The 26,921-nt window shown below is 52.8% G+C and overlaps 9 protein-coding genes across 9 annotated transcripts; 4 read left to right on the forward strand and 5 right to left on the reverse strand.

Moving 5' to 3' along the window:
• Nucleotides 1–632: 632 nt before the first annotated feature.
• LMH87_008554 (uncharacterized protein) lies at nucleotides 633–1,769 on the forward strand (the record flags this gene model as incomplete). Its single annotated transcript, XM_056201743.1, has 1 exon — nucleotides 633–1,769. The coding sequence occupies one exon, from the start codon at nucleotides 633–635 to the stop codon at nucleotides 1,767–1,769; it is 1,137 nt and encodes a 378-aa protein (XP_056056374.1).
• A 224-nt stretch (nucleotides 1,770–1,993) lies between these two features.
• LMH87_008555 (uncharacterized protein) lies at nucleotides 1,994–3,027 on the reverse strand (the record flags this gene model as incomplete). The annotated part of the gene is made up of 2 exons (XM_056201744.1): nucleotides 1,994–2,698; nucleotides 2,767–3,027. The coding sequence occupies 2 exons, from the start codon at nucleotides 3,025–3,027 to the stop codon at nucleotides 1,994–1,996; spliced, it is 966 nt and encodes a 321-aa protein (XP_056056375.1).
• A 1,846-nt stretch (nucleotides 3,028–4,873) lies between these two features.
• On the forward strand, nucleotides 4,874–5,634 carry LMH87_008556 (uncharacterized protein; the record flags this gene model as incomplete). The annotated part of the gene is made up of 2 exons (XM_056201745.1): nucleotides 4,874–4,943; nucleotides 5,003–5,634. The coding sequence occupies 2 exons, from the start codon at nucleotides 4,874–4,876 to the stop codon at nucleotides 5,632–5,634; spliced, it is 702 nt and encodes a 233-aa protein (XP_056056376.1).
• Nucleotides 5,635–5,736: 102 nt separating this feature from the next.
• Nucleotides 5,737–6,111, reverse strand: LMH87_008557 (uncharacterized protein; the record flags this gene model as incomplete). The annotated part of the gene is made up of 1 exon (XM_056201746.1): nucleotides 5,737–6,111. The coding sequence occupies one exon, from the start codon at nucleotides 6,109–6,111 to the stop codon at nucleotides 5,737–5,739; it is 375 nt and encodes a 124-aa protein (XP_056056377.1).
• Nucleotides 6,112–8,658: 2,547 nt separating this feature from the next.
• LMH87_008558 (uncharacterized protein) lies at nucleotides 8,659–9,521 on the reverse strand (the record flags this gene model as incomplete). Its single annotated transcript, XM_056201747.1, has 5 exons — nucleotides 8,659–8,734; nucleotides 8,813–8,861; nucleotides 8,936–9,139; nucleotides 9,199–9,302; nucleotides 9,472–9,521. 5 exons carry the CDS (start codon nucleotides 9,519–9,521, stop codon nucleotides 8,659–8,661), a joined length of 483 nt encoding a protein of 160 aa, XP_056056378.1.
• Nucleotides 9,522–10,498: 977 nt separating this feature from the next.
• On the forward strand, nucleotides 10,499–11,192 carry LMH87_008559 (uncharacterized protein; the record flags this gene model as incomplete). The annotated part of the gene is made up of 4 exons (XM_056201748.1): nucleotides 10,499–10,504; nucleotides 10,557–10,691; nucleotides 10,772–10,826; nucleotides 10,978–11,192. The coding sequence occupies 4 exons, from the start codon at nucleotides 10,499–10,501 to the stop codon at nucleotides 11,190–11,192; spliced, it is 411 nt and encodes a 136-aa protein (XP_056056379.1).
• A 1,071-nt stretch (nucleotides 11,193–12,263) lies between these two features.
• On the forward strand, nucleotides 12,264–16,218 carry LMH87_008560 (uncharacterized protein; the record flags this gene model as incomplete). Its single annotated transcript, XM_056201749.1, has 6 exons — nucleotides 12,264–12,340; nucleotides 12,421–12,653; nucleotides 12,697–12,707; nucleotides 12,755–15,312; nucleotides 15,364–15,468; nucleotides 15,531–16,218. The coding sequence occupies 6 exons, from the start codon at nucleotides 12,264–12,266 to the stop codon at nucleotides 16,216–16,218; spliced, it is 3,672 nt and encodes a 1,223-aa protein (XP_056056380.1).
• Nucleotides 16,219–17,665: 1,447 nt separating this feature from the next.
• On the reverse strand, nucleotides 17,666–21,206 carry LMH87_008561 (uncharacterized protein; the record flags this gene model as incomplete). Its single annotated transcript, XM_056201750.1, has 6 exons — nucleotides 17,666–17,946; nucleotides 18,003–19,451; nucleotides 19,605–19,718; nucleotides 19,773–20,933; nucleotides 21,023–21,053; nucleotides 21,129–21,206. The coding sequence occupies 6 exons, from the start codon at nucleotides 21,204–21,206 to the stop codon at nucleotides 17,666–17,668; spliced, it is 3,114 nt and encodes a 1,037-aa protein (XP_056056381.1).
• Nucleotides 21,207–25,257: 4,051 nt separating this feature from the next.
• On the reverse strand, nucleotides 25,258–26,761 carry LMH87_008562 (uncharacterized protein; the record flags this gene model as incomplete). Its single annotated transcript, XM_056201752.1, has 3 exons — nucleotides 25,258–25,298; nucleotides 25,361–26,351; nucleotides 26,453–26,761. 3 exons carry the CDS (start codon nucleotides 26,759–26,761, stop codon nucleotides 25,258–25,260), a joined length of 1,341 nt encoding a protein of 446 aa, XP_056056382.1.
• Between the last annotated feature and the right edge of the window lie 160 nt (nucleotides 26,762–26,921).

Genomic DNA, 26,921 nt, shown 5'->3' on the forward strand with positions numbered 1-26,921 from the left:
AACATCTCATGTCTCCTCTAATTTATCTTGGACGGATTGCATAGGAGCTGGCTCCCCAGTGAGCAGCATGTTGGTCCAAGCTGGGCCTGTCAACAGGTCTGGCCATGTTCATTCTTTTATTTTCATCGCTATTCCCTCTTAAACAGAATACGATTCAGCAAAAAAAAAAAAAAAACAAAGAGCCACTGGCTTGACTTGACACATGTGCCCTGTTCCGTCCCGCGTGGCAAAAGCCAGCAAGCCAAGCCCACAAGGCAAGCGAAACTGGGGCGGGCGGGCTGCCTCTGTGGACTGACGGCGCTGCCCTACCGAAAAAGGTGGCGAACTCTGAGGCGCCTCGGACAGGGCATACGCAATCATCCCTCTGACCACCTACAACCATTTTAATTCCAGCAACTTTGCCATGTGAAGCCCACGTAGGCTTTTTTTTTACCCGTCACACTCCCTTTTCAATCTCGACTTGGGATAACCTCACCGAGATTCTTCTTCTTCACGTCCTCCTACAACCTCATCACCATCGCGTGAGACAGGACCCTTCATCAGTACCCCGCCGCCCACTCGTCATACCACCCCACAACTGAATCGACGAGCCAAAAGGCCGACCATCGACCATCGGCGGACCATCCCTCACGATGCCTGCCAACCATGTAATCCTCGCCTCGGGCGCGGTCGTTGCCGTCTCGGCCGTCATCGCGACCGCCATCGCCATCTACGAGTCCCCCGAGCTGCGCCGCTACACCGATGACGTCCGCCGCCGCATCGCCATGGCCCTACAGTCCCTCGGCGACGGCATCAACCCGCCCGACCGCGAGCCCATGTTTAACAGACCAGAAGACGCCGAGGGCTTCCTCGAGTCGAGGCGCGGCGCTGGTGCCGAGCCCGGTGTCGACGCTGACGAGGCCACCCGCCGCAGCCAGCGCGAGGAGCTGATGTACTGGAACTCGGTCAAGCTGCAGAAGCAGCTGGAGCAGGAACTCACCAAGCATGCCGAAAAGGAAGACGGCTCTGCTACCCCTGCTGCCATAGAAGCTCGCCCGGCTGCTGCCAGGGTCACGTCGTTTGATGATTTTCTGAAGCCGGCAAACAGCGAGGACACCGGCGCTTACGTGGTCAGCGGCGCCCAGGCAAACGAGGGCGCCGGCCAGCTGCGACACCGTGGCGATGGCGCTCGCGGCTTCTCTGCCGCTGCCGTCTACTCGAATCCTTTCAGTGACGAGAACCACATTGATCCGGAAGAATTTGGCAACATGGGCATCGGCACCGGCCGGTCGGTGCACGAGAGCCACAGCGACATTTACAGCGCCACCACCCGCGAGGAAGATCGCCAGACAGCCACGACTGCCACCATGGAGGCCGAATCACCGTCACTCATCGACTTTGGCACCGAGAGCCTACCACACCCTGCTGCTGTGCAGAGAGAGCTCCATCAGCATGCGCTCCCTGCCAGCGCGGTCCCAGAGGAAGCCTACGCTTCGATCCAGGCCTGGGCGCGTGACTCGGGCTTCTACTCCCCGCTGCCTATCACCCCCGCCGCTCCCGTCTCTGAGGTTGAAGTTTTCAGTGATGGCGAGCTGACCCCGACCGACTCGGTTTCCGTCGTGGGCTCTGGCGAGCACATTGCCAAGGAGGAGGTTTCCTCCCGTGCCGGCGACAGTGGCAATCCATACGACGTCATGAGCGAAACGGACGGCATGCTGACTCCTGCCAGCTGGTCCGAGGTGGGCAGCCAGATTAGCGAAAGCGAGCACCCTCAGGCCCAGCACGCATAACGTCAGTTCAGCTCCCCCAGTCATAATTTTTAGGGTCGTTTTGTTGGTGTTTCTTTTTTCAAAGCCTCGAGGCCGGCGTTGGTGGAAAGCATTGCAGCAGTACGCTGCTGAAGATTAAGCTCAAACACTAAAATTCAATATACCATCGGTGACTATAGCTATGCATCGCTCATGTAACCGTACCTACCCCTTCTCTACAAATACAATAGTGACATGCCGACAGATTACATTTTCTTGCTTTTGAGGTACTCATAGTCGGGCATGTAGCTCTCCGTCACCTTGGCCATGGCATTGCCCACCTCGTCGCCGTACAGCTCGCGCCAGCCCCTGTACTTGGCCTCGAGGTCCATAAACCTGGCGCTCTTGGACTTGTCGATGCCCGTCGACTCCCATATGCCCTGCACGTAGCTCTTGTGCATCGGGACCAGGCCCTCGGTCGACTTGGCCTCCCAGCTCTCCAGCACCTGCGCGGGGTCCATACCCACCGTCTCCGCCAGCCTGTGCACCGTGTCCCCTTCCAGGATGTCGTCGGCGTCGACCACGATCGGCACCGCCCTGCTGCCCGGCGCCAGCGCCCCGTCGTCGTCGGACGCGGCCCCCAGCGCCGCGTACCAGTCGTACAGCTGCCGCGCGAGGCCCAGCCCGTGGCCGCGCTGGCGTGTCGTCAGCGTCAAGTCGGGCGGGCTGCCGGCGCGCGTCTCGGTGCGCCACCACGAGTCCACCATCAGCGCGGGGTGCCGCACCAGGAACACGGGCACAAAGGACAGCAGGAACTCGTCGGTCAGCATCGTCGGGTTGGTGCGCGGCGCGGCCGGCGGCTCGTCGGAGAGGGTGAACTCGGCGGCGTACTCACCGCCCTTGGTGGCTTCGAAGAGCGTGGACGGCTCCCAGATCTGCGCGACGTGGCTCTTGAGGAACAAGGCGTTGCCCTGAAAACGAATAGGTTAGACAAGTACATGTCGGCGGGTGAGAGTGTGGGAGAGGGGTTGCAACGCACGTTACTGTGAGCCGTCCCGCGGGCAGCCTCCATCTTGGCAAAGCCTTCCCGGAGCTGCCTGACAAACTCCTTGCGCGTCTCCAGTGGTGCCTCGGCGTCGGCCGACTGGTTGAACTGCTCCTGTCCGTAGAGGTAGGCATTATGCAGGTAGTAGCCCGACTCCTCCCAGCCCTCCTGCTCCGAGAGCAGCTTGACGAGGAGATTCGACAGTGTCCGTGGGCAGCTGAGGAAGATGACGTCTGAGGGGCGAGACTTGGTCATGGTGGCTGTATGTGTATGCCAAGTATACTATATGCGTTTTGTATGATTCTTTCAATTTCTTGCCGCTCAAGAGTTGCTCATACGATGTGGAGAGACGTTCTAGGCATTGTGGCACATGCACAACATGCGGCTGCCCACTGGCCTATATAGCCTCTCTCACGCCCCTCCGTCGCTGCGGACTCGGGACTCTCCGCCCGCGTGGGGGGGCTCACTGTGGTGAGTTCCATTCCCATCGCTAGTGTCTGGGGCCGTCCCGCTCGTGATTGAGGAGAAAGAGACGAGAGCTTGGGGATCATCATCGCCGGCTGGGGCTCCCGGCATATGGAATTGTCCGGTGTGCGACCTATGGTAGAGAAAACAGGGCGCCGACTTGTCCGACAGGCCGAAACGCGACGTCCCGAGCCCTGCGTCGAAGAGAGTGTGCGTGTGGCCTGCCCGAGTTTTGTGGCTGCTTCATTCTGAAAATAATTAATTCAGCTCCGTTAACCCCAGTTTCGTCTCCACTCACCCATCCCTTTTTCCATTGAGCTACTGTTTTTCTGGTTTAGCGGTTAGGGTCGGGCATATCGGATGACAACTGGCCGTTCACAAGTATGTAATAACTAATAAGCGGTGATGCTACTTGAGTAGTTAGTCTCGTGGTCTCGGACATGGACGCAGGATATCGGTCCCGGAACGTTGTCCGAAGGGCAGACTGGCAGAATTGACTCGGTAGTTTTGGCGCCACCTCTTTATCTGATCTTTTTATTCTGCAGACATGGCCTCGTGAGTGGGGGGTCTCAGTGACTGGCACAGCGCGACGGCCCGGCTCCCTGTGATTACCTTTATTCGTGCCGTCTGACGTCACTGCTTCATCAGCCGTCTTCTTTTTAAATTCGGGTAGTTTTCTCGCAAGGTTTTCTGATGTAGCATGCTTTCTGGATCAACCTGCTGCAGCCCTGTGAGACAATGTCGTTCCTTCTGCGGCTCGTACGACATCTACAGCCGGATCAGGCTTCGATGTGGCGTTGCGCCTCGACTGCTCCTGAGATCCCACTGGAGCCACAATGACAGGCCAATGCTCTGCAGCATGATGAGAGCTCCACACATCTTCTCTTGTCTGTTTTGCCAGCATTCGCACCCTCTGCACGCGTTTGCTACGGGGTGAAGTGGCGTTCGACTGTGAGGCTCTTGTTAACCTATTATGTTACCCGGAAGTCAACCATGATCCACCCCGCGGTACAGTACGGTCCGTGCCATAATCTAGCCATCAGCAGTTGTTCTTCTAGCCAACTACTAACACAAAGTCTGTGGTCTAGGGTTAGGGTTAAAGTTATAGCACGCATTGAACCTTTTCATAGCTAGTCAACCGCTAAACTATGTAAGTATCTGGCATACTGGCACATAGCCAGCAGTTATGTCTGTTGCCATACCAGCTGTTCGCTATCGTGCCACTGGCGCTGGTGTTGGTACCACAGTGGCCTTGCGAGACTGCGGAGTACTGCGCGGTGATTTGGAAGTTCCAGCTTGTGATTAATAAAAGTATGACCGAGAAATCAGCAAACACCGCATACTAAAATTATATTTTAGAATGAGAAGTCCGCGAATACGCCGCCGTTGATCTTCCATCCGCCGTACTTTCCAGGACCGACGTACCTGAGATCACATCTAGTTCGTCCGAACTCCACGGGTAAGCTCCGCCCGTAACTCCGCATAGGTATACTTATACTCTGCGCAAGAATGCTTTCGTTGCTGTTGTCTTGAATAAGCTCGATTCAACATTCAATAATTCAGTCTACTTCAATATTGTGACACAAAAGGGCCTTTATCGTGCCAATCATTGATCGCGCACATATTTCGCTGCAAGATGCATCTCTTCATTCTTGGAGGCACGGGGCAGTCTGGAGGCTTTGCGTATAAGTACGCTCTGGAACAGGGTAGGTCAAGTCCAGACAAGGAAGATTACATTCAGCGAATTTTGTCTAACTCAGCTTAGGCTATCATGTGACACTGCTCGTGCGCAATGCCATTGAGCACAAGCATGCTAATTTGACGGTGGTCGAGGGTTCTGTTTTGTCCCAAGAGGATATGGACCGTGCCTTCGCCGCGGCCGGCATCCCCGTCGATTCCGCGCTTCAATTCCTGAATGCACCCCGTGAATCCGCCAACCCTTGGTCCAAGTTTATTGGCCCGCCAAGACTGCTCGCTGATGCGACTGCCAATGCCGCACGGGCGCTGCGCGATCAGCAACGCCGTGCTCCCCTCCCAAGCGGCAGAAAGCCTGTGCTGGTCGCAATGAACGCACTGGGCGCCGGCGATAGTATCGCTGTTACTCCCTTCATCACAAAATTTTTCATCAACCACAGCAGCCTTGGCAAGACATACGAGGAACATAGCGCTGTCCTGGCAGAAATTGAGGATGACTGCGGGAAAGATGTGGACTGGACCGCGGCGCTGGCAGTTGGCTTGTCAGGCGCGGGCGCAAAGCCAGTCAAAACATTCAGCATGACCGAAAGGGGCGCATCCATGATGATCACAAGAGAGAGCTGCGCTACGTGGATGGTTAATGTCGCTGCTGGTAGGATGGGAGAGAGGTTTAGCCGTCAGGCTGTAATTGTGTCTAATTAATGTTATCATATGATCGGGTCAAGTATATAGCTCGAAGCCATTAATATCTCATCTCGAAGGAAAAAAAAAGAAAGAAAAAAAACTACCTTCAACTATCGTGACTCAGACTTCTGCCATGGCAGATACAGACGCCTCTGTGCGGCCGTCACCTCTTTCCGCCTTATCGCGTGCAACTAAAAAAAGAGTCTCATTTTCGAGCGGAACGCTTCTCTCCAACATGACCCGTCGAAGCACCCATTTTCCCTGCCACTTCTCAAAGTCCATCGTCTCGTCGACATACGCGGTGACGCTCGATACGATGCCATCCTGCTCTAGTGAGTGGAAAGCCGCGACTTTGGCTGTCACGGAAGCCTTGGTCAGGTCCTCATTGCACTCGACGATGTGATTGCCCAGCTGGTGGTGCGTCGCAGTGAACCCAGACAGTCCGCCGAAAATGGCGGCCCAAAGCTCATCGGGGAGGACGTGCGAGCTGGGCATAGCTGTAAATGCCTGGAAATATCAAAAGTGATTTTCGCACCGGGCTCAGCAAGGGAGAGAAACATTGTCTTGTTGAGAGTGTCTTGAGATTTATGAAAGATGAAACACTGCTGCAGGGCCTCGTTCTGAGTAATGAGCTTGTCCATATTGGCAGCTGAAGCCAGTCGAGGTTGCCTTTGAAAGTGCTTTCTTTGAGGGTGTTTTCTTTTCGAGTGTTTTTTTCGAGAGTGTTTTCTTTGTGAGTGCTTGAGTGAAGCCCAAGTAGATGCTCCGGGTTGCGCGCAAATATATCGTGTAAATTGGGCCGCGGCGCAAGGAATTTATAAGCACCTACCGCGCCCTGCAGTCTGAAAATAACTCTTTGTTGTCGCCTGCTTGCTACCATCCCCAGCCTTCGCAAAGAACCGGGGCCATCGAGAAACCAGTCGTTGCCGTTGGTCTGAGAAGACCAGCACAGATACAAAGGCCGACGCCGCGACTAATGAGGCCTACCGCGAAAATTTCTGCTCTTCTGCAGAAGTTGTAGTCACATTAGAAAGCAGAGGTATGCAGTGCTGTCCGTCCTTCATCTGTAGACACGGTCGCATCTGCATCGCGGGGAGGAAGCGAACGGCTAGTATCGTCTCTTTTGGGCTTCAAATGTCGTGAGGCTAGTGATTGTACAAGGTACCAAGGCGCTAATTGATGGTGCCCATCCGTTTGAGTTCCTGGCATCAATGTTGCACGATGAGGAGCTCTACAGTCTCCGAACGGTCATTGTGGCTGCGCAGCAGGCTTTCGCTAAGATTAGTCCTGTGTCGTATTGGACAGGTTCACAATGGCTCCCGCAATGTTCCGAATCAGAACACGAACGGTTGCGCAAGCAGAAAGAGACTTGATCTCGTTCTCAGTTTGGGATGTGAGGAGAGAGCAGAAGCCTAAAATACGGAGTTGTCGCTTTGAGATGTAGGCTGTTCTTTCTGCTCGTACTACTGCTACCGTCCTGGCAAGCTGGTTACCTGCTTTGTCAGTGATACTTCGACTATGATGCTTGAGCGGGTTTGTGGGCCACGTAGTGGACTGAGTCTCAGAGAATGAAAGTGATGCAGTCTTAAATCTAGTGAATATTTGAACTTCACAGTAGCTATAGAGTAAGTGGTAGCTATAATAAACTGCGAACGTAAAGGTGGTTTAGAGTTAACTTAGAAGAGATAAATAAAACCTGTAATTAGGTTGTGCTACTCTTGTTATTCTCTTTAGCTAGTCTTAAGACGCAATTAGAAGAGATATAGTTACTTCTCTTCTATAAATGAGCTATTCGAGGGTATTCTCGCGGCTAAAGAGTTTTAAGGTAAAATATAATAATTCTTATAAGATTTAAAAGCTATAGGGCTGTGTAGATAGGGTTTGTAATAGATTACTAGTAAAATAATTTAATTATCTAGTCCTTAGACTATTTACTATTAAGATAAAGAGGAAAGATAGTAAATCAACCATACAAGATTATAATAGTACTTTTATAGCTTTAAGCTAATAGAAGGTTCTAGAAGCTCAGCAGTTTAGCCGCCGCAGAAATTAGATATAGCGGTTATAAGCCGCCTTGAGGACTAGATAATCAAGCATATATAGTAAGAGCCTAAGAATTTAAAATACTCTTTTGATAATATTAAGGCGTTTAGCAAGCGATCTAAGTAGTATATTAGGAGAACTCCAAATTCACATTTTAGCGACAGCTAATATAATAACTTATAGCCCTACAGAGTATTATCATAGCTTATTCTATAGTAAGGCTGGTTTCGCTCACTCTTACTTCAATTAATGTCTTATTTACAGCTATCCATTAGTAGAGGCTAGCGACAGCACCGTTATAGTTAAAACGCAGACAGTTATAACTTACGAGAGATAGGGAAGGAAACTTAGTAGAACTAACGGGGTAGGAAGGGTAGGAAGATCGACGCTTATACGGCCATAACCATATCGGCGTTTTCAGGCGACTATAATATTATTTGTTTATCATTCATCAACGCCAGTAAGATTTGGCATTTTAAGCTGGAGCGACATATGCGTGAAATAATAGCCCTCGACTCCCCTTGACATGTTGAAGCATACTTTAGTAACGGACAGTTCAAAGAAGTACTACTATGCATAAAACCTCAATACTAATTCTCGTCAGCAGCTATGTACTATTCTCTTTTGGATTGGGCGTATGTCTAAAGACTGCCCTAGGCTGCACGATCGTCCGTAGAGCATAGCTAGCACGTGTCTTTGCTTAAACTAGAGCTTCCACATAGCGTTAATCAATACAATACAACACTCCAAGAGGCAGACCTACTATGACTGGGTAAATAAGCTATCATTACACATAATAGAACGAAACTAAATGAGGCTAGGATTTAGCTTAGATAATTCAGTCCGAACTGCTTGTCACCCTAACTCTAAAGATTTAGGCTTCACAAGAGCCCTTATCATAATTAGATGTCCATATTGCCTCTCTAGCCGCTTCCTCTCCCTAATTTAATCCTATTCGTGTCACCCGTTCGTCGTTTGTGGCATGTCTTTGGCGGCCTACTATCTGCCGCTCGGAACTACTAGCGCGAGAGCAGCGTGAGCCAGGCGGTGCATGTCGCGCAACGGACAGCTTTCACTGGCGGGCAACGGAGTCTTAGCGAGGGCCGGATGAGCCGTGTACTTGAAGTGATCAGGCAGAATCTGTAAAAGGCACGTAACGATATTTTCCTGTTGCATGTTTATCATTTTCGAATGTGATTCTTCTAGAAGAGAGTCGCAAAGACAAGTTAGCATGCGACTAGGAAGAAAGAGCGCATAGGTGAATGGAGCTCAGTACTAAGATCAGCCGTTACGCCACCTTCAACAGCCTCTGTGGTGTTGACGGTTGCGGCTGCCAGCGCAGCCGACAGGGAGCAGAAAAGAGTGACGTAGCAGAGCTTCATGATGCTTGAAATTGGGTTGTAAAATAAGGCCAATATTGAAGTTGTGTTGAATATTCCTTTCTTGTTAGGCAGGCAATGAAAGGCGAGAAGTGGCTTCACTTTCAGCAGTCGCGTTAACAGTGAGCGGCTGGCCTCTTTCTATATTTATCACGCTCACAGTGAAGTAGAAATAAATTTTGGCGCAGATGCCGAAAATTGCCGTTGGTAGAAGTTTCAATGTAGATGGAATGTGTACGATCAGCGCCGTGGGGCCACCTGCGGCTACAGCGCAATGAGGGTCTATGTAGAACCACAGGGTCGATCAAGGAGACGACTGGAATGAAGAAGAGGGAGACTTATAGAGACCGTTGTGTTAGACCGTTTAACCATGCTTTCTATCCATACTCCATACTCTATACAGCCTGTATGGAATATGGAATATGAAACACACCTTGTCTGGAAAGGATTCCTTACGTCTGAAATACCAGATAATGACATCATATGCCATCAAATGTAGATCATGGAAGTTTATCTATGAGTCCCACGCCAGCTCCCATATTCCCCTCGAAGTCCTTAATTACCTCATTCTCGTCGTTGCCGCCTGCATCTACACAACGTGTTGTGTTCACATCGCATGGAAAGCTAATTAGCCTCACATAAACTTTACAACCAATGAATTAGTTCAGCGGGTTTAATATTCTCCATACTCCATCATTTACTCCATCCGCGTATGGATAGAAAACCTGCGCTTAACTGGGGAGATGGGGTAATCAGTCAGCGCTGTGATAGGGAAATCGCGTCGGCTCGCACGGGCGACGATGCATTCCGTCTGTGCGACTGTTTTAGCGCAAGAAATGTGGCACATTCTTCGGCATATGATAATGCCATGGTACAAAGCACTTTTGGCTATGTCGATGAAAGCCGCATACTCTCATGGCGATCGTCACGTATAAGCCAGCTATTGCCTTGGGCAGGGACACAGAGAGACATCGATGAACCCTTCTTTCATGCTGTTCTGGCTACTGCCAACAGCCTCTCATTAGTCGCACATTTTCTCCTATATCTGCGTGCCCATATCTGCTTCTCACATTCCAAACAGGCGAGACACACGACGCTCCATTCCACTCTTCGTCAAGGGCGCTGTGCCCCGCGTGTAAGTAGCCGCCCCTGTCGCGAAGCCTATACATGACTTCTCGGGCCAGTGGTGAGACATGCTGGCTGCACTCTGTGAAAGTTATGGGAAGAGATGGCGACTCCAGCTCATCTCTGGAATTGAGCAACTGTGATTGTGTGTGGTATATGTACATCCCCTTTCCATCCTTCGCAGCGCCGTATAAATCTGTCACCGTCGCTCCTACTGATTTCTCCTCTATAGTCTCTCATACAGCCCAAATCATATTGCAGCTTAAATTAGCGCAAACTCCATTCACGATTTACGGACTTATAAACCACGTTCAAGCCAAGCACCTCCCGCAAGTATGAAGGTAAGAAGCAGGAAATCTCAATGGCGAAAGGTCTCTAACAGAATGCGCATAGTGTCTCTTCACTATCGCTCTCCTGGCGACCGCAGTCGCGGCCACTGAACAGACTATGCAAGAGGCTCAGCAGGCCCAGATGATCGACGCAATGGAGGCCAAGGCTGCTGACTTCGTCAGCCTCATTAAGCAGCAGGTACAAACAACCATTTTAATGACTCCAATTCTGAATCCCCTGTATGAATCGAAATGCCTGCTAACAACATGAGCTGGTAGTGCTCTGACATGCCACCAAAATGCCTTGACATTGTCGAGGACGTCCATCAGACAGGTACGATGAAGAAGCCGAATATTTTTAAAGATCTCTCTGGTTTAGGAGCTTGTACGCCGCAATTTACGAAGTGTATCTCAAAACTCCAATCATACCTAGATAGCACAGGCAAGAAATAAAGATTATAAGAGACCTATACCTATAAATAAAGCTAGCGTTGACCACCTGGACACAATCACCATGTCTGTTGCCACTATGCCCTCTCTAACGGAGTCAATCGCATCGCCCCAAGAGCGGTTCCGGCTGTCTCCTCCGCGAGAGCACCTCTCGGCTGTTGTCCCCTTGTCCAAGGTCCAAGAGGTCCTGTGGGTCGACTACATGAGACAGCCCTGGACTACTCACTTTCGCTATGTCGTGGGAAAATAATACCACGATGGTATATGGCGAACTGGACTAATCGTCCGATAGCAAAGCTGTTCATTTGCATCGCCTTGGGGCTGGAAGGAACGACGTCATTGTTCTTCAACTCGACGCCGTATTGGACATGGTGGCTTGGGTCGTTGCTATTCTCAAAGCTGGCGCCTGTTTCGTGGTCCTCGACAGGAATCTACTACCTCTGGCTCGGAAGCAAGCTGTCCTGCATGTCGCCAATGGAAAACTGTTCATATGAGACGCTTTCGACGATGCCAACTTTACGGAATCTGCCTTCCTCCGAAAACAGTCAGCGTCTGGGCCGATTCTGGCATCCCGGCGGAAGAGAGGCCACAAAGCGTGTCGGATGCGCAGCCAATTGATCTTGCCTATCTTTTCTTCACCTCTGAATCTACCGGCCTGCCCAAGGCAATCATGGTCGAGAATCAGAACCTAGGCAGCTACATCAGTGCTACCCGAGAAGCGGTGAAAGTCAGTTGCGGCTCGCGCGTGCTCCAGTTCGCGCCACTTGCCTTTGATGCTTTCATTTTGGAGTGGGCGGTGACGCTATTAATAAAAGCTCTCTAGTGTCGTGGTGTTTCGACACCGGGTGCATGGAGCGCCGGGACAGTACTGCATTTCGGGCAGTGCGAAAATAAGCCCAAGGGAGATATCATGAAATGAACATGATTATAACTTCGTGGCAAGCTGGTCAGTAATTCGCCTCGAAAAGTTGAGGCACGAAGCAGAAGCCATGGTTAGAAGAAGAATACGATTCAGTCAGAAATGGGATTTATAAGATACGGGTATCTCCGTCGGTACTTCCAGTTGTGTGCAGCGCTCTAGTAAAGTAAAGTACCGGCCTGTCGGGAATGCAAGATTCCCGTCGTTCGGTAAATGTGGCACCGTGTGAAAGCTTGCGCTTGCGCCACCACGCTACATGGAAGCTTGCATCAATTGACAACCCCGCAGAAGGTCTCGAGATCAATCTTGGATAATGCATCTGTACCTCTGGCGAGCTCAGGTCCAGCCCCCGTCAGTTCCCAGTCTCGTTCTCAGGCGCTGAGAGCAAAGCTGCTTGCGGGGATGGACCCTAAGCAGGTGCAGACACAGCGATCCGTCAAGGTCGTGCCCGAGTCTGTTCGAGAACGCGAAGTCTTCAAGTATGTGCCCTGCCTGTAGCCAAAGACCGATGCATGCCTTCAACGCGGTCTACTTGCGGCGAAATTCTCACAGTTGGCAGATATGAGCCTTTTCTTCAGGATAAATATCCGACAAATCGCGACGGACGACCGCCCCCGAGTGCCGACCTGGCAACCTCGACCGACGTCGTCCTGACATCTCTCGCTCAGCTCGGGCTCTACCAAACCGGAACCGAGCGCGCATTCATCTCCCTCTTCGACGCAAATTCGCAGTACATCATCGCCGAAGCCACCCAGTCGACACCCCTCATACCCGGCCTACCGGGCGACGAATGTCCGTCGCCTCTGTTACTCAGTGGACGTGCAATCCCTCGAAGCCATGGTGTTTGTGAGCACGCACTCTACGCTTTGAACGCGGACCTTGACGATGTACAGAATCCAGGCGATTCCCCCAACGCGGCAGAGCTGCCGTTGATGGTTGTGCATGATTTGACTACACATGAGATTTTCTCCACGAAGCCGTACTGTCGAACCGGTCCTGGTCCGCAGTTCTACGCTGCCGTACCCATACGAACCAGCAGGGGAATTAACATCGGTACATATTCCGTCAGGAGCTCGAGATCTGGCATCACCTGGGATAGCGCATCCTCGAGTAGGCTGCGACAGATATCTCGAGCCATCATGGGCCATCTCGCTACCAATAGAGAGAAGCATGCCTACCGCCGAAATGCGCGCGTGACTAGAGGCCTAGGATCGCTCATTGAAGGCAAGTCCACCTTAGTAGGCTGGGAGCACGGACCAAACATCGGCGCTTTTGCGGACAACCCCAGCTTGGAGGGAGAACTGGACAAAACACAACAGCGTCTCGAGCGCCAGGAGAGACTAGAAGAGGACCTACCACAACCCAGCAGCGAGATCAGCAATGTAACGCTTGCTGCAGATGAAGACCGGGAACCGACAAAGGCACAAGGGAGGGATGACTCGACGGGCTTTGATACCTCGCTATTTGATGCACAAAGGTATAGCTCGCAAGGCAGCAAGATCGGACCTGGAAACGGAATTGATACGGAGCCGGCTCTGCACATTCACGTACTTGAGCAGAACAGGAGAACGCTTTTTGCCAAAGCTTCGAACATACTTCGGGAATCTTTCGAGGTAGAGGGCTGCATCTTCTTCGACATCTCCGTTGGATCATACAGAAACCGTGAGACGAACAAGTCTCGTACGCCACAACATAATGAAACCTCAGCGGGTCAAGCCAACCTGGCAAGCAGTAGTGACGAACAGCCTCCCACGACGCCCATGGACAACTTGAATGCCGACTGCGACATTATTGCCTTCGCTACAACTGGTGGATCAAGCATCAATTCGGCCAAAGCCGATCCAGGCGAAGCACACATGTCTAAACAATTCCTCGCCAAGCTATTAAGGCGGTACCCCAACGGCAAAGTGTTTAACTTTGGGGCTGGTGGAGAGCTGCACCCTAGCGATGCATCGTCTTCATCAGAAGATGACGGACTTCTGACGTCGTGCAAGAAAACTCCGGCTTCCGAGGATAGCAACCCGGAGACAGCACACAGCGCCAACACAAGCAGTAGAGGGGCAGATCGGCCACCTCGACGAGTCAGAGAAGGTATGGAGATTTACGGCAGCTTCGCAGGGGCGCGTAGTGTTGCCTTTATGCCGATTTGGGATGCAAAACGGGAGCGATGGTCCGCTGCTGGATTTCTATACACCTTCACACCCGCTCGATCCTTTACAGTTGAAGGGGAATTGAGCCTTCTCAAAGCATTTGTCTCGTCAATCTCGGCAGAGGTCTACGCCCAGGAGGCATTAGAATCTGACAAGGCAAAGTCGGATGCTTTGGGCTCGCTGTCTCACGAGCTGCGATCGCCACTGCACGGCATAATCCTGAGCACTGAGCTTCTCAATGACACGAACCTCAGTGTGTTTCAAGGCAACGCGGCGCATACTATTGAGATATGCTGCCGCACGCTACTTGACACTATAGACCATCTTCTGGACTACGCGAACATCAACAACTTTCTTGGGCGAAACAATAAAGATGCCAGGGCTTCTTCTCCCGTGTCTAGGGCATTGACAAAAGAAGGGCAGTTTGGCAAGAAGAGGTTGTACTCCAATGCCAGGCTGGATGGTCTTGTCGAAGAAGTCATTGAAAGTGTCTTTGCGGGCTTCAATTTTCAGTCCATGTCTATCAAACAGCTTGCACGGCGTAACACCTTCAACCTGCGGTCTAGCACCGACACTGCAGCCAATGCTTGGATGGATAAGGCGCATGCCATGGAGCAGATGTCTCCTGGCACCGTTGATGGTGGAGGTGGAGCCGACGAATACGATTTCCACATTGGACCCGTTCTGGTGTATTTGCGAGTTGACTCGACTTGTAAGTGGATGTTCTACCTCCCAGGTGGCGCGATCCGCCGCATTATTATGAACCTCGTGGGCAACGCCCTGAAGTTCACAACGAAGGGTGCCGTTTGGGTTACTCTCGGTCAGGCGAAAGTCTCCGCAAAGCTGCGACCATCAGAGACCCTTGTGAAACTGGTTGTTCAGGACACCGGCAAAGGCATAAGCGAGGACTTTATCCGATATAAGCTGTATAAGCCTTTCTCGAAAGAAGATGAGTTTGCCTCCGGAACTGGTCTGGGGTTGAGCATTGTCAAGAAAATTGTGGCGTCACTCCGCGGCCGTATCGACATGGAGAGCACCGTCGGTGTTGGGACGAAATTTACCATCATCTTGCCGCTAGAGCAGTCTGGCTCCAAAGTGCGCCAGACTGAGGAGGATAGGGCCTTTGCGGAACAAGAGCAGGAACTTCGGGGACTGCGTGTTCAGACGATTGGTATCATGTCCGGCGAAGATGAACAGGGTCGACGGATCGGTATTGTGGAGGATATCTGCCGCAACACGCTCCATTTAGACGTCGTTGCTCGAGATAATGATCAAGAGCTTAAGCCCGATATAGTGGTTTGGTCCGAATCTGCGTTGCCAGAATCTTGGAGCGGAATAACACAGCATAGCAGGACTCCGAACGTGGTCATTTGTCAGGATGCGCTGACAGCGTATGGGCATTTCACGGCGTTTGAATCCTCGGGACACGGTGGCATATTCGAATTCGTTTCTCAACCGTATGTGAAACACAAACTGCCCTGCGGTGCGGTGATACGAACCACGCTAACAATTTCTCCAGAATCGGGCCGCGCAAACTAGCTCAATCAATACAACGAGCTTTCCGACGATGGACCAGCATAGATACCGACTCATCACCACCAGTGCGTCCGGCCGGGCTACGCAACTTGCACAACTCCAATAGCGGCTCCACGGATATTACCATTGATTCAGCAGAAGTGCCCGCGCTGGCTGCCCGGCAAGCATCATTGACGCCATCGCCGCCGGTAAACGTCTCGGAAAATGAAGCATCATTAGCCGCACCTGAGCTGCCAGAGCTCTCCCGCGAACTGGCAAGCCCAGTTACAGCGCAACTCGATGGATCTATTGGCCCTGACGTAATTCTGATCGTTGACGATAACCGTATCAATCGCGAGGTCTTATCCGCCTTTATTCACAAGCTCGGAAGGAAATACGAAATGGCCGTGAATGGAAAAGAGGCACTGGATACTTACATGCGACACCCGGATTACTTTGCCGTCATTTTGATGGACATTTCCATGCCTGTCATGAACGGCTTCGAAGCGACCCGGGCGATGCGGAAGTTTGAGCACGAGAACCGCCGGCAACCCACCCCCATCATTGCTTTGAGTGGGCTGGCGTCTAACGCGGCGCAGAGGGAAGCGCTGGAAAGCGGCGTCAATCTCTTTCTTAGCAAACCTGTGCGGTTCCATGCCCTCAGCGAGGCCTTTGCGTCGATTCCCGGCTGAGGGCATTGTCGAGAGACTAACGCATGCGCAGGAGCTGCTAAGTATAGGATCAATCATTTCAGAGACGGGGATCTGAGCCACTGCGGCTGAGTAATAATCATTAGTGCAGTGCGCTCTGGATGCCGCTATTTCACGCTCTGGACCGTGTCGCCTGCGGGCCGGGAAGGATGGGACACTTGTGACGAGCCACAAGCATAATCGACAGGAATGAGCAACATAAGGGATCACCAGAGCACTGCACCTTCGCCGCGTGGTTGAGTGCCAGTTTTAGTTGGTAGGTGCTATCCCTGGTCAATCCGGCACAAGCTAAAAGACAGGACATGTCGGCGGGATTGTGCCTGCGACGCCTTGCGTGAGGAGACGCTCAAATATATGAAAAGGGGCGTGACTGTACGTTTGATTGGGGTGCACTCAAATACACGAAACGGGGCGTAATTTTGCTTGCAAATCTTGGTATTGGCACGCGCGCAAATACACGAACACGTAGCGCAATTACACCTGTTACGCTTCTAACGGGTAGCATGTAGAGGACTGTCAGGTCCAACGCCATGATATGGTAATAATGACACGCACCAGCAAGACTGGACACATACGGTAGCAAACAATATATACGATACCCTGCTGCACTGCCTTTCTTTCCTCTTCCATGGCCGTACGGCACCACCCTCGAGGTAGCCCTTGACTACTTAGCAATACCTATCCAGGGTACTAAATTACACGTCTTTGCATAGACATCTAAAGCACAAAATTTCAATAGAGTGAATCAACCACCACCGCTTGGCTAAAAAAGAATATAAGAAAAAAAAGTGACCATAGCTTAGTCGTTGTTTCGATACGCAATGCTGCTTCTTAGTTACGCACATGGATAGAACAAAACGCAAGTCTTCTAATATCGGCCGTCAATTTGCCACGTTGGATTCCTTCCTTCTCTCCATCAGTAAAAACCCGAGAAAGAGGATGAAGAAAAGAAGCCGGGCTGTGTGTGCTAAATGTATATAATGTTGCTTCAATCAAAGAAAGAGAGACGAATTAATACTACTGCTTGGTCCCTTTTTTTTCTCTCAGTCTGTCTGTCTCTCTGTGACTCTCTCTCTGTGGTTTTCTTTTGCAAACAAAAAACTTCAGGGCGGAAATGGGTGTTCATGTGGCTCTCAGCAAAATAAGAAGAGAAAAAGGACAAATATGATGGCGGAAAAATTTTCATACCAGGCCCAACAAAACGGCGAAACCAAACAGATCAAAAAGCAAGAGAAAATCCCGAGCTACACGCTCGAGCTCCCAGACTTGCAATGCGCAAAAAACTCCCATGACCGAACCAGCTTCCTTTCCATTTCCTTTGACAAAAGAAAATAAAAGACCTTCCAAAAAAAAAAAAACTAACAAACTCCCGTGCCTGCCGTAAGTTGCTCAATGAGCGTACTTTTCAATATATATAGCCCGGGTCGGATCAAGCGTCCTCGAAAATGATGTGACTATTCTCAATGACAAACTGCACAGCAATATTCTTCGCGTGCATGTCTGTCATTTCCCGCTCAATGCTCAGGTCGCGCATAATGGTGGGGGCAAAGACGACGGCCAGGTTCTTGGGCGACATTAGGTTCTCAGGCTCGCGCTGGGCGACGCGCTGCAGGTGGAACATGAGAAACTCGAGGCAGTCGCGGTGGCTCTGGGGCATCGAGTCAAATGTCTTTCGTAGCTGCGCGCAGCGCTCTTCTTCTTCAGAGATAGCTGTGTAATGTTAGCATGCTGTCATGAGTAAAAGGAAATGCCAAGTATCATCATACCATTCGACTCCAATACGCGGTCATATACATCAAACGTCAACAGCGGCATCGGCAGCTTGCGGAAGTATTGCTTCAGCACACTCGTTACGGCCGTGATATCCAGATCAGGGTCGGAGATGTCAAAGCTCTCGCTCTTCTCAAAGCCCTCCTTGATCTGGTTGACCTGAGAGTTGCCACCTGTCTTGCGGTAGATGCCCTCCTGGTCCATACCGCGCAGCTCGACCTCCTCGATGCAGCGGGTGACGACGCTGGGTATTTGTCTGCGCTCATGTTCCGCACGCTCGGTGAGCTCGGATCCAAACAATGTTGTCGGGGGCTCCGCGGCCAGCGGCGTCGAGAACGTGTTGGCAGATACAGACTTGGGCATGGCAGTCTTCTTGCCAAAGAAGCCAAAGCCCTGTTGCTTGTTGGCGGCATTGGGGCCACCGGGCGTGGTACTGGGTGTAGCAGTCATATCAGCCTGTGTGACTGTCATGTTGTATGGTAGACCAATGTTATCAGCAGTCAAGCCACCAGGTTGTCCACCCATTTGACCTCGCTCGCGTTCGTTTTGTTGGAAGGCAACAACAGCGCGGTTGACACCCTTGGCGACGTTCTGAGCCATAGTCTTGGAGCCCTTTTTCCAGTTAAATTTCTTCACCTGGCCCTTGCGCACCTGTACCACTGTAGGACCATGCTCAACAATGTGCTCCTCGTCAGTAGGCACAAGGGTAGCACCGGTCGTCATGCTGGCGGTATCGAGGTTGGCGTTGGAGCCGGCAGCACCGCGCTGGCCGTAGATACCGAGCCCGTTGGATGGCGATCGCAGGTCGCCTACTTGCGACTTGAAGCGTTCTTGAATCTGATGCGTCATCTCGTTGTTCATGTCGGCGAGCTGGGCATTCTTGGAGGAAAGCTGCTCAAATTCCATGAGGGCGCGATCGCGGTCGGCCATGGCCTGGCTCTTTTCCTCAACAAGCTTGTCGCGCTCCTCATGCAGCTCAGCAATCTCGGACGACATGGCCCCCTTGACTCGCTCTAGCTTCTTGACAAAGTCCTTGATGGCAGAGTCCTCGAGCTCGTGGACATCAATCGGAGCCTTGGTTTCTTTGGCCTTCTCTACATACCCAGCAAGAACCTCGAGTTGGCGAATCATAATCTCCGCCTGGGTATCCAGTACGGAGACAGTCTTGCGCTTCTCGACAAGCTTTTTGTCGAGGGTCTGCAGGTCCTTTTCGGTGTTGAACTGTCGCTCGAGCTCGGCGACGCGCTGCTCCGAGTTTCGTAGCTGACGCTTGAGCAAGGCTGAGTCCCCGCCTCCGTTAAAGGCAATGGGGCTGCTAATATCGTGACTGGGATGCTCTTCGTGGTGCTGAGTTCTCGACCAGCGGGGAGAAACGGTCGATCGCGTCGTCTCGCTTATGCTTCGCGTATGGCTCTGCCTCGGGTTGTGGCTAGACTCGACGCTGCCTGTACGACCATGTCGGACCGCGTTAGAAACCCGACGCAAGAGCGAGGATGAACCTTCGTCGGTCCCAAGGATTCTAGCCATGTCCTCGTCCAGGGTAAAATCGCCACCGCTGCTCCATCTGGGTAGTTTCGGTGAGACTTTGGGAGACTGACCGTCATCTTTGGCGCCCACAGAGCTTCTTGAGCCTGGGGGTGCAGGTGCAGTTCGCGGCTGCATATAGCTTTCATTGGGGGTAGACTTATCCGTGGCGTTTGCCGCAGGGCCAACTGTAGTACTTGTTAGTGGTATGTGCAGATTGATGGCGACACACGAGAGCTCACAAGTTCGGTTTGCAGACGCAGGCAGCTCCTTGCGGGCAATGCTTATGCCAGGAGCCGACTTTGAAGCCTTGGAGTTGAGCTCTTGGGTGGGCGTAGTTGCCTCGTCATCAGGCAATCGAGCATCCTGGGAGGCGCGAGGTCGTGAAGCGGCGTTTGTTTGCTTGAGATCGGTAGACTGGGAGCTGTTTGTTCTAGATGTCTGCAGACGCTTGCTGCGAGGGGCTTCGGGTATTCTAGCATCGTCGGTATCTGGTGACGTTTTGGAAGACTTGTTCCTCTCCTTGTCGGTCTTGGACAGTTTACGCGAAGGAGCCATGGCCTGCGAGATGTGATCTGCCGACTGCTGACGGCCTTTTTCCTGAAAGGCAATGTGAGGCGAGGCGGCAAGCTCGCTGCGTCTCTCAGCAGTAGCCTTGTTGTTCCTGGGGGCGTCCGTGTTGGCCTCTGGGGAGGCCTTGGCGGAGCCGTTGGGCGTGGGATCCAGAGCGACGGAGATGTAAAAGCCATCAGGCGAGTCGTTTTGATTGGCGCCGTATCCGCTGGGGAGGATGGCAGAGTTTCGGTTCTTTCTGTAGGTGCTGGAAGGCAGGGTCAGAGTATCCTTGTTGGGGATGTTGCCATTGTCTGTCGAGGGCCGTTCCGGCGACCTGGCGGGGATAGGAGCGATTCTCGAGTTGTTGCTGAGGCGAGGAGCGGCAGTCTGGGGTCGTGGGGAAGTACTTCCGGCGTCAGAGTCAACGTCTCCTTGGTCAATGGGGGCAATCTCGGGGGGCAGGGCAGGCAGGGACTTTTCCGTCATCATGGGGGAGCCGTCTTCCTTATCCCTCGCTTTCGAGGCGGCGGCAGCTTTGGAGCGTTTTCGGCGACGGGCCATGATTGTTTCATGGCATCCCATGCAGAAGATGCCCTGTGATGTGCGTGCATAACGCAGGTTTTCAATCTTGCGTTTGCAGTTTCGGCAACGGAAGCATGTGGAGCAAAAGGCCTGATCTCCAGTGAGGATGGCGAGATCCTCGATTTTGTTATTGCAGGCGTTGCAAGTATATGTACAATTATTGCATATGAGAGAGCCGTCGCCGAGGAGAAGGAGGTTGGCGTCGGAGTCGAGGAGGGTGCCGCAGGTGTGGCAGCGGAAGCAGTCGAGGTGCCATCGTTGGCCAGCTGGGAGTTTTGTTATCAGCATGGGGTTAATTGATGCGGGTGCGGGGTAGGCTGCGCGGCAACGACGCAAGCTTGGGTTAGAAACGCACCTAATTCGAAAGCTTTGCCTTCCTCAAGAATCTATGGTAGAGGGGATCGTGGTTAGCTAGGAAAGCCGATTGACGCGGCGGTTCGCGGCGACGTAGGAGTACACACCTCTCCGCATCCCTTGCAGGGAAAGACGTCGTCAGTATCGAGCGAGCCGTCGAGGTATTCGTCAACGACGGCAGTCATGGCTGCGAATCAGGGCCGGCGGCCGGGCGGACAAGGCTGATGGATGCCAATGCCGGGCGATGGCAGCGCAGCTGGGTGGCAGACGACGACGGGAACGGTCAGGGGCGGGGCGCGCAGGCTGGCCCGGCGGAAAGCAAACAACTGGACTCTAGACGGTTCGAGCGTAGAGGACAGGCCGCATGAGCAGACGATGTGAGGAAGGATTGAGGCGTCGTGTATGTTTTGTTGGCGATTTGGGGGCGCGGAATCGAGGCGGCAAACGCAGCGAGAAGGGGACGACGAGGCGGCGCGCGCCAACGAGAGCGACTTGGGTGGTTGGTAATTGCAGCGGTGAGGACAAGGTAGACGCACGCGCAGAAAAAAAGAAGAAAAAAACAAGAGCTGTCGAGAATGAACGACTCGCGACAGATGAGCCACGAGTATGCGTTGGGGGTTGATGTGGGCGAACTGGATTTGCACGGTCGACCCAAGGTCTGTGGGTGAGAGAAAGGTGGCGGCGCAGGCGAGGCGGCGTTGCGTGGGACGATGCCAGGGGGGGCCGTCAGGAGATGAGCCAGAAGGGCGTGAGCCAAGAGCGCGACAGGCACAGAAGACTTGAACCGCTCAGAGTGTGTGGCTGTTGATAAAGACGGGCAAGGAGAATGAAACGGGCGGGTTGGACAGGAAGAATTGAGCGAGTCTGAAGAAGGTGGTGAGACGACGGGTTAACGTGCCGGGCGGGAAATTGTCTGTCGTGTCGTTGTCGTGGTCGTTGAAAGTGGCGATGCGATGGAATCATGGGGCGGGCGGGCAGTGGTGGTTGGATCCAGCACCAGTCGAGCGAGGGAAATGGGCGGCGTGTTGGTACTGGTAGGGGTCTCGAGGCAGAAATGGAGCGAATCAAGGTACCAAGTAAATAGGTACCTACCTAGGTAGTAGGCAGGGAGCTAGGCAGGTAAGGTAAGGTACCTGGATGCGTCAGCTTGGGCAGGGGCAGGGCGAGGTACCTTTAGGTCCTGCTGCGGCTGTCCCCGCTGCAGGGGCTGTCAACCCCGTGTTAGTGGCACCAACACGCTCCAGCACTACGGCCACTGGCAGCGCGACATCTCTGGCTGGCTGGAGAGAGTTGCCAGCGCTGCTGCAATAGGTGTGCCGCCTGTTTCACAGCAGAGGCGACGCGGTGTACCGTTGCGTTTGATCCCAAAAGGCGACTGAAATGCAACGAGTTTGCGTCTGCTACAGTGGCTAGTCTACCCGATGAGGGGCTACATGTCAATTACATGGAGCTGGCGGTGCATGCACACCCTACCGTCGTACAGGCCAGGTACCCCAGCTCAGGTACAGCCGAGACAGCCTAGACAGGTACCTGACACCACGAGGCCACCAAGGGCAAGGTACCAACGGAGGCGAGCCTATAAAACAGCCGAGAGAGAGCCAAAAGAGTCAATCAACACCCAAAAGGAAGGTGCAAATCAGCTCACCCCTGTACGCGCCCCAACAGCAGCACATGGCTGCTACTTTGGGAGTTGGGGGGGTTGGCGTTGATGAAGACTTGGGTGCTTGGGAATATTTGGGGGCGCCTCAGTCCTCCAGTCCTCCAGTCCAGCCCCAGTCCAGCTCCAGTTCCAGCTTGCAGCTCCACAGGACCCCTGTCCCTGTTTCCCTCCCTGCCTGCACCCCTGTTTCCCTTGGCCTTTTGCCCTGGAACCCACTGCATCACTCACAAGTCGCACCACAGCGCAACCTCTGGCCAGCTGCCAGCCAACGGCTGTCAGTCAATCAATGGCCTGTTTACCCGCTCAACCGCCAAGTTACACCAACACTGCCCTCGACCACCCTTGATGCATGGCAATATTGCAATTACCTGGTGCTGTGGTTGCTGCCTTGTACTGGCCTTTGACGGCATTGCCACGTGCTGGTCCTGTCAATACAAGCAAGGCGCACCTGGCTTGGTCACCACGGACAAGTAGGCGGTGCTTGACCTGCACGGCACCATTTTCGTTGGAGAGATATAAAAACCACATTAGAGATGTCTACCAGCGCCGAGATTGTTTGCGTCGAGTAACTGACTGAACGTGAGTGCAGAATGACTTAGATGGCGATCATCTACGACAACAATTTGCTAGCCTTGGCTGAATTTGTCCAGGGATACATACACCCAGGGATATCACATTGCGCCCAAGTCTTACCCTAGATGCACATCAGCCTATGAAGATGTTGTTCACTTACACTTTATTCTTTTCCAGACGTTAAACGTGACCCTTTGCCTTTTTGCCTTTTTACACTTTCTATTCGAAGAATTTTTCTTTTTTTGATTTCTTTTTTTCTGGGTTATTCCTCTTTTGTTCTTCGCCCACTGCTGCGATTCGGGCTTCCATATCCCCAATCCCAACAGGCCGAACCTCAGTCCCTGGGCCCTACACCACGGCCAGCCGCGCACAAACTCGCAGGCATATGAACAGTTGCCCAACATGCAGTAGTTGACTAAGTAGCAGTTGCCTTCATCATCACAATTCAACCCTGTTCGCTTTATCCTGTCTGTTGCGAATCTGCCTTGGTCCCGCGCATCTCAAGCAGCAACCTGGGCAGCTCACAGACGCCAGTTTTTTTCCCACAGTACGAGAACCGCTTCTTTCCTTACTTGCTCACGTCAACGTGGCTGGTGGCGTTGTTTCATGTGTCGTTGTTTGCCTGCCTGCAAATGATCGTCAGCCACCCTCTCTGCGGCGGGCTTGGCGGGTGGTGTGTCCTTGACCTACAAAACTCCCATCTTCATCCTCCCGCCAAGCACAAGTCTGCAACGCGGCCGGGCCAGTTTATGAGCTGTCAGATTTCTCTCCTATCCGGATTCCGGTACTATCTGCGATTTTCCACCCGGGTCTGTGGTGGGCAAAAAAGAAGTCCGCACAGACTCGGGACCGGCCCTGCCTGCCACGGCATCTCCCCGCCCCCAATCAGGCACCGCAAGTTGCAGGGGTCCAAGGGTGAGGCACGCCCTGTGTTTCACAGTTTGTGCTCCGTACACTCGACACATCAAGTCACCCGCAAAGCAAAATTAAAAGGAAGAAAGAAGGAAGCAAAGCGTGGTACAGTTGCAATGGCTCGGTGTTGCCTCTGTCCCCCGAAATTGTCGCGTGGTGCAATGCAACGGCTAGGCTTCTTCGTTCCATCAAAGGGGGACCATGCGCTGTCGAAGCACTAATAACGTTAGTTAATGCAGGGCTGAGTCTTGTGCTGTGGCCCCCGGACCAGCCGCAATCCTCCCCCTTGCGGCAATCTGCAACGAAATCGATCTTCATCTTCTAGAGAGCCGTGTTCCATTTCCACGATACGTATTTTGCAATTGGCTCATTCTCACATCGCAACAATACCAATTTGAGCATGCGTGTATGCACACAACTGCAAGACAACCATGTTTGCCAGAAACGAACGTGCGAAACAAGGGATCGTCACCCGCCCGGCTCACACCACCTACGATTTGCAGTTTCAGAGTTCCCATGTTCTGTCGGTGAGCGCCGCCAGTCGCATCCCTCGTTCCTTTGTGTCGGCTATATGACATGTCTGCAACACCGTGATAACGTTACTACGCCGCGCCCCCTTGTGCGCCGCTCCCTCACCTTGTGGGCACATGCCTTTTATCGCCTAATGTGCCGGATCGTCTACTTATAATATGGCTTGCTATTGGAGCAAGCCCGCCGCAGAGAGGAAAAAGTAAACCCCCACCAAACACTCATCACATGTTTGTATTGAGCAAGGATCAAACTGCTCGCATTGTTGTATATGCGTTGCACGCCAGTTGCTGTGGATGTAGCGGTGCCACGACGGCGATATGCTGTCAGAGGCTGACAAGCTGGGCTGTCTCGAGTACAGCACTTTGTACCAAACAAGCTCAATCCCGCCTGTCTGCATAGTTTGAGCACCACCACGATCGGGACGTTTCTGAAACATCAAGACAAGAACCAGGACAGACATTCCTTTTCTGCCTGCATTTATTTCTATTTTTAACAAGGTCGCAGCATAAACCACAGCACGACAGCACAACATCAAATCCTCGCGCCTTGTCACGTTGCGCTTACATGGGCAGGCCCATTACCATTTCTCCATAACTGGCGACTATTTTTGTACATCTGTGACAAGACGCCGTGACAGCTCTGATGCTTCTCGCGAATACATACTTGCAGCCGTCATTGTCTGTTGCCTAGCATTCTTGAAAAACGGCATGAGCTGCGTCCCCGACGTCCCTATCAGCGTATGCTCCGCGCTCGTGGTGCGCCAGGTCGCCAGGTTCCGCCTTCGTCGGTCTTGCTCGGCACCAGCCGGCGGCGCGGATCTCTTCGACGGCAGAATGATGTAGCGGGTCACGATTTGCATGTGCTTGCTCCTGAACCGCACCACCGCCGTTGTGGCCTGTAAGTGTGCTGCTCGCAGTGCCTCCGACGTGTCTGGGTCCTCTATCGCGTTGATGACGTCGTGTACGTTCCATATCTGCGCAAAGTCTGCGAGAAAGCACCTGTGCTCGCGAGGCATGTAGCTGAGGATATCTACATGATAATCATCCTCAGAACTGCCAGGGTCACCACGCCTCCGACACTTGTCTGTAGCGGTAGAAGCCGTATGTTGTGTGCCCAGTGCCAGGTCTATCAACGGAAACAGCGAGCTCTGCCCGTTACTGCCGCCTCTGAGCTGTTTCCACTCACCCTTTCCATTACCTGTGTCGTAGAGCACACCGCGTGGCAGACCCGCACTTGTCATATTCTTCGTGCCCGCATAAAACGGACGCACCTCGTGGTAAAACGTCGCGGGATCGCATTGTTCCGGCAGTCTTGTCAGTATGGCGGTGATCTCCTCGCAGTGGCCAGCGAGCTGCAAGAGTGCGGCGGCAACGGCGGAGAAGTCGCGAGCGATGGCGGCACGGACCGCAGCGAGGATGGTCTGAATTATGGTTCCCCCGAGGGACTCCACGGCTACGCCGACCATGAGGAACCATGATTCCGTGGGGCTGACCGTGAAGGAGACGAGTGGAGCGAGGGAGGAAAGCGAAGAAAAGCAGCAGGCGTTTCTAGAGGTAAAGTTCCAGAGATTGGCAGCCGCGCAGGTGAGAACGGGCGGCAAGGCGAGATGCGACGAGACGCGCAGAAGCGGGATGCTGAGCTGTGGTGGCAGGATCTAAGACGAAGACAAGAAACGGAGCATTAGCATCATGATCCATGGCAGACACAGCCTGTGCAAGAAAAAGAAGAATAGAATAGAAAAATCTGCGTTCATACCTCGACGGGTTGGTCACCTCCCCAAATGTACGCATGGCTCATGTAAGTCAGCAGCACATAGGCCCTCCTCCACTCATCCTCGCCGCGCAGACCTTGCGTTGACTCTATGGCGCTTTCGGCGATGGCGTTTCTGATGCGGCCGGTGCTTATAAGCGTTGGAAGATTCGCGGCGATGGACTCCCAGGCGGAATACCGCAAATCAGGGAGTTTCCGCAGCGGGAGGTGCCCTGGGAGGAAGCCGTTTTGCGACACCGAGTCCGCGTGCTTGGCTAGGAATCGAGCCGCTGCGTTGGCGTCTATTGGCTCCATCTGTCTGCCGATATTCTATATACTTTTGAGTGGAACCTGATATAAGTAGCTGAAGTGGCGCTTTCCTGTGCTATTAAGTACTATTCTCTGAAATGTTGGACACAGGCTTCACAAAATTGGAATGTCAGCCTGTCCTCGGTCTTCTCGTACACGTGCTACG

The sequence above is a fragment of the Akanthomyces muscarius genome (genome assembly GCF_028009165.1).
Source record: "Akanthomyces muscarius strain Ve6 chromosome Unknown contig_18, whole genome shotgun sequence".
Classification (NCBI taxonomy): Eukaryota; Fungi; Ascomycota; class Sordariomycetes; order Hypocreales; family Cordycipitaceae; genus Akanthomyces; species Akanthomyces muscarius.